General features: G+C 40.3%; 1 protein-coding gene across 3 annotated transcripts; it reads left to right on the top strand.

Moving 5' to 3' along the window:
- The first annotated feature begins 431 nt into the window (after window positions 1-431).
- LOC136679259 (G-rich sequence factor 1-like) lies at window positions 432-5,515 on the top strand. 3 transcript variants are annotated; one of them, XM_066657689.1, is made up of 11 exons: window positions 432-558; window positions 654-812; window positions 982-1,123; window positions 1,290-1,442; window positions 2,156-2,290; window positions 2,388-2,526; window positions 3,709-3,806; window positions 3,950-4,029; window positions 4,644-4,779; window positions 5,138-5,194; window positions 5,278-5,515. In XM_066657689.1, the coding sequence occupies exons 1-10, from the start codon at window positions 496-498 to the stop codon at window positions 5,188-5,190; spliced, it is 1,158 nt and encodes a 385-aa protein (XP_066513786.1). In that variant the 5' UTR covers window positions 432-495; the 3' UTR covers window positions 5,191-5,194; window positions 5,278-5,515. The 3 variants fall into 3 exon arrangements, with proteins under 3 accessions (XP_066513786.1, XP_066513787.1, XP_066513785.1); XM_066657690.1 differs by having other exon boundaries at window positions 447-558; window positions 657-812; window positions 5,278-5,514; XM_066657688.1 differs by having other exon boundaries at window positions 477-812; window positions 5,278-5,506.
- Window positions 5,516-6,020: the final 505 nt, after the last annotated feature.

Raw genomic sequence — 6,020 nt, 5'->3', positions numbered from 1 at the left:
ATATATATATATATATATATATATATATATATATATATATATATATATATATATATATATTAAAATTTTTATTATATCTTGGGGCAGTGTGTCAAAATAGCATATCAATTAAGAACTTCACAGATTTGTATTCCACAGATATGCACGTTAATATCTCATGAGTAGGACTACGTTATATGACACGGAGTAGAACAGCATACGAGTAATTTAAAGCTGTTGGAACTTACTAGAAGGCTTCAAAATGAGGTTTAAATAAGACCATGAGAGATTTGCGCAGGTATGTTGCCATGAATACTGAGATAACAAGAAAAAAGTATAGTGTTTAATAGCGTTCCAAATGTGATATCTGCACATTTATAAATGATTTTGCCGTAATATTATTTGATGTATTGTATTTGGATTTTTAAATGTAATTTATTTTGTTTGTAGGAACGCACGAGGACTATTATTTTGAAATAAAGCCATTTTCACGGTAAGCATCCCCACTCATGTCCTATGTCACAGTGGGTCAACGTGAACATTGAGGAGCGGTATAAGTCCTCAGAATCCGTGTGTGAGGTAATTAAACTGCTCTGATGTCTGTGTTTGCGAGGGGAACGTTGTTCCACTCAGTATTGCGCTGTTTTAACAGACGAGGCTCTTTATGTCCTCAGCAGATCAGTTCTGTTTCTGATCTGAAAGTGTGTGTGAGCTCTGTCTCTGTGAAGTTCCCACACTCCAGACAAACACACTCCTGGACGGCTAAAAGAGCAACGTTAGATCTCCACTCCTCTTTTCTCTTAATACCACAGCGGAGAACCCTGACCACAGAGGTGAGGACGTTATTCCTGCAGTAAGCAAACCATAAACAGAGATTAATTTGCCTCCTAATGAAAACAGTACCTAAGCTTTCCAGTATACACTGACCAGTGTGGAACAGTAGATTGATCTTCTTATGAAACCCACGGTGAAATATTATAATAATGCATTGATTTCTCCTAGGCACCGTACAAAGAAGATGAGTACCCACCTCTTCCTGAGTACAGTCCCCCTCAGGACACAGACACAAAGGATGTCTTCATTGTCAGAGTCAAAGGGCTGCCGTGGTCCTGTAGTGCTGAAGACCTGCTGAAGTTTTTTCATGGTATGTGTTTAAAAGTGTCTCTGATCAATATCAGTCAAGCTGGAATGCCTCATATCTTTTCTCATCTCTCATAATTCTGGGTGGTACTTTTTAAGGCTCTGTGACCTCTCCCTCTTTCTCCTTTATTTTAGTTTATTTTAATAAAGATGTGACTGTGTTCTTGTAGATTGTCAGATTCGAGGTGGTGTGAATGGAGTCCATCTAATGCTCAAAAATGGACGGCCGAATGGACAGGCCTTTATCGAGCTAGAGCATGAGAAGGACATCAGTAAAGCCTTGGAGAAACACAGGGCATATCTTGGCCCACGCTATATAGAAGGTAAGTTATAAAGCCTTTTTTCAGACAGGTATGTCTGATACAAATGTTGTTAGATCTCTGACGTAAGCAGTGCAGGGTTTCTGCAGTCTGAACAATAAATGCTTTCTACAGTGAAATAAAGCTTTTTCACAGTGGTGCAGCAGGTAGTGTCGCAGTCGCACAGTTCCAGGGACCTGGAGGTTGTGGGTACGAGTCCCGCTCTGGGTGACTGTCTGGGTGACTTCTCCCTGTGTCTGGTGCTCCCACAGTCCAAAAACACACTTTGGTAGGTGGATTGGCGACTCAAAAGTGTACATAGGTGTGAATGTGTGTGTGTTGCACTGTGAAGGACTGGCGCCCCCAGGGTGTGTTCCTGCCTTGCGCCCAATGATTCCAGGTAGGCTCTGGACCCACCCTGAACTGGATAAGGGTTACAGATAATGAATGAATTATTGAAGAGAATCAGTTTGAACAAAGTATTAAAAAGAGTATCCAGTCAGACGTGCTGTGGTTTTTTATAACCCTCTTACTGAATTAGTTGTTAGAGATAGGAACCTAGTCTTGTTTCCCTAACCCTAATCCAGGCAGTGGGAGTAACTGCCTGGCACCACCAGATGAACATATTTTTCCTGTGAGGACTTTGGGTATAACCTCCCAGCTCTGTTTCTTCAGTGCAGATCTGAAGACATATCACATGAAAAATTTTTAAAGCAATGGCTTGCTGTATATTTCAGTGTACGAAGTAACCAACAGCGACGCAGAGGCTATTTTAAAGGGCACAGATGAGAAGCCCAGTAAAGACGGAGTGGTTCGTCTCAGAGGTCTTCCATTTAACTGCACGGAGAGGGAGGTTACTCAGTTCTTCTCAGGTGAGAACTTCAAAAACTCAGGTCTTTAAAACCAAATCACCCTTGTTCCACACTCATTACAGTCTCTCATTCACTCTGCATTGAACAATGCTTTCAGGACTAGACATTGTGAAGGATGGAGTCACATTCGTGCTTGATCATCGAGGTCGAAGTTCAGGAGATGCTTTTGTGCAGTTTGCCACTCAGGAGATGGCAGATCAAGCCCTGCAGAAGGACAGAGAGGTCATTGGAAACAGGTCAGGAGGATTTTTTACATGATATTCCACAGTGTTAAGTTGATTTACACAATTGCACTGAAATGTGAGTTGCCTGAAGAGACAACAGTATTTAAAAAAGGCACTGTACGGCCATTTTGTTGACACCTACTCATCCCACATTTCTTCTGAAGTGAAGAACTGTTTGAACATGTTTCCATGTGTTTGAACATTTCTGTGAGGAATAGACTTCATTCTAGACTCGAATATTGGTGTGAATCCCATTTTACCGCTTGCCCCTACCACTCAGCCCCCTGCCTTTTTATTTTTTTACCTAGGAGTGTCTCAGTTCTTGTTGGAATAAAGTGGTAGAGACACACGTCAAATGGATTGTTATGATTGCCTTGTCAATCACTGGCAAAATTGCTGTCATAAACCCCAGAAATGTCAGCATTTTCTTCTTTAAAATGTATGATAACCATTGTACTATTTTAATGTATTTTCAGTATATTATGACACGTTACTTTAAAACAAGCATAACATATTGCTAGTAGTATGCTGATGTCTCTATAGTTAGCTAGTTAATTCACAGTTCCACCTTAAATGCTGAAGAAATTACATGAGGGCACCTGACATTTCTACAGCATTTAAGTGTACTTGGATATCACCTTTAAGGTGGAACTTTGTTTTGACCAAAATCTGATGAATAAGATGCTGAATTCAGCTTCAAATCACAGAGAGTTAGGAGAGAGTTATAATATATGATTGTGGAGCAATTCTGAAGCATATTGTACCTCAAATTTAAAGTCCAGCAGTGTGATTGCAGCACTGTAGTGGTCCTCTGATATCACTGCAGACTGGCAGAGCTGCTGAGGATTTATCAAATACACATTTTAACTCTGAGGTCAAGGTGAAACAACAGGTTGAGATAAAAATATGAAATGGGATTGGGCCTTAGTAAGGTCAGGGATGTAGATTAGTTGGATCAATATTTGTGGATCACCCCAGAGATATTGGATGGAGCTCCATCCCTCCTGAGAACATAGATCTACTGCTCCACAGCCCAGAGTTGGGGGCTGTATACCCCATTAATGACCATAGGCTTGTGAGTGGCTGGATCAAAGCACCCCAGTCTGTTCACTTGTTATAATGGGTGCCATGATGTATTAATCTTCCAATGACATAATCTTAAGACTGTAAATATTTTGCTTGCTGTTTGTACAGGTACATCGAGGTGTTCGCCAGTAAAAAGAACGAGATTCAGACCCAGTACACCAAAGGGAGAGGAGAGGCGTCAGGAACAGCGTTCCGCACACAGAGGAGTGAGTCAGGATCAAGAGTATTTATGTTCAGTTAAGATACTGATAATACAAATGCATTACAATTAAAATAAAATAAATATATAAATAAAAATCATTTAAATTATAAAGTATAAACCTACATCAACCCTCTTTCTCTTCTACAGTGAACAGCACATCTGTGCCTATCCACTATATTCACATGAGAGGACTTCCATTCCAAGCCTCAGCAGCAGACATAGTAAATGTAAGACATATTTTAAAGCTTTGATTTGGTTATTTTAGTGTGTGTGTGTTGCCCTGTGAAGGACTGGCGCCCCCTCCAGGGTGTATTCCCGCCTTGCGCCCAATTATTCCAGGTAGGCTCTGGACCCACCGTGACCCTGAACTGGATAAGGGTTACAGATCATGGATGGATGGATGGATTTGGTTATTTTGCCAAATCAGTGTGTAGAAATATACCACATTCCTGATCCTCTTAGTCCTTTTGAAAAACCACCCTACCTCTTTAATGTTGAAATATAATTTCTATTTCTTTTAAATATGCACATTCCTAGCAGCATTTCAGAGGAATTTCTGCAACAAATTCAACAGTTTTAATGACTGAATATAGTAATAACATTTGTGAGTGTGTGGAAATTGTCTATCTCTGTGTGAGAGACTGGATGATGATGATGTCCAGGGTTTACTCATGTCCTGCACCCAATGATTCTCAGGAGGCTCTCACAGAAGATGAATACATGCATGAATGACTTGACATATATATGACAAAGACCTTGATCCTTTTAGGGAAATAATTGTTGTTCAGAATATTAATGATTTTTTTAAATGAATATATCTCCTATTTTTGGTTTGTCTTAGTTTTTCTCTCCTATTCGAGTGGAAAAGATTCTAATGGAGTATGGCTCAGATGGACGTCCGCGGGGTGAGGCAGAGGCTTATTTCACTTCACACCAGGACGCAGTGACAGCAATGTCCAAAGATAAAGAGTGTATACGTAAGTTGTGTGTGTCGGTAATGAACACAAGCTCAATCTTACCTTCCCATTCATTAAAATAAATGATAGCGCAATATGTCTAAGTATCAGCCCTATCATTAGGAGAAGGGGATTTCTATCCTTGGGGCTGCTTTAGCAATTCCGAGAATAATTATTCTCCCTCTCGCTGAGTGTGTAGGACAACCCTCTTCCCCATTACTTAGAAAGATATCAGCCAACACTAGTGTTTGGTAACTGACAGCTAGTGTTCTCCTTCTAATTGGTTATATTCCAATAAAGTTGTGTGTGAACAAAGCTTCTATGGAGTGGACACACTTGGTTTAATTAATTTTTAACAAGTTTTTCCTTTTCTATTTAGAGGACAGATACATTGAGCTGTTCCTGAATTCAGCATCAAATGAAGGGCAATGAACAAGTGAGTTCTGTTTTTCCGTTTTTTTAAGATTAATCACCAATCTACAGCTGTTATTGACACCGTGTTTTTTTTTCTCTTTTCAGGTGTAGAGCTGTGAAAATGTACAAAGCATCTGCAGTATTTATTATAGTAAATGTTATGTGATGGTAATTAAACTGATGGCACTTGGAGGACATTCCTTTGAAGTTGTGTACGGTCCAGTTTTTTTGTTCACAACAGCAGATCTGTAATAGAGTTAAATATGTTTTCAGAAGTAATTTCATACTGCTGTTAATTTTTGGAAAGGGCTTTACATGGTTTTGTGAAAAGATTGGAATGGCAATTTGAAATTGTGTATTGCTTTTATTGGCCGAATGTGAAAACAGATGACCATGTCTAATGCCAAATGTTGGCCAGAGGGGTACAAAGTCCCATTAGTGTGAGTCCCCTCTTAGGTGTGAGTTGAATTGGGAGTTATGATTCAAAGAAAATCTTCCACATGGATCATTTCCATCAGATTCTCGTAGAAATATTGCAGCAGCTAGTGTAAAATATATTAATTCATTATCTGTAAGCGCTTATCCAGTTCAGGGTCGCGGTGGGTCCAGAGCCTACCTGGAATCATTGGGCACAAGGCGGGAATACACCCTGGAGGGGGCGCCAGTCCTTCGCAGGGCATCACACACATACTCACACATTCACTCACACCTGCGGACACTTTTGAGTCACCAATCCACCTACCAACGTGTGTTTTTGGACTGTGGGAGGAAACCGGAGCACCCGGAGGAAACCCACGCAGAGACACAGAAAACACACCACACTCCTCACAGACAGTCACCTGGAGGAA

The sequence above is a fragment of the Hoplias malabaricus genome, chromosome Y (genome assembly GCF_029633855.1).
Source record: "Hoplias malabaricus isolate fHopMal1 chromosome Y, fHopMal1.hap1, whole genome shotgun sequence".
Taxonomy (NCBI): Eukaryota; Metazoa; Chordata; class Actinopteri; order Characiformes; family Erythrinidae; genus Hoplias; species Hoplias malabaricus.
Note: the sequence above shows the minus strand (reverse complement) of the source record. Positions and strands in the feature narration are given on the sequence as shown.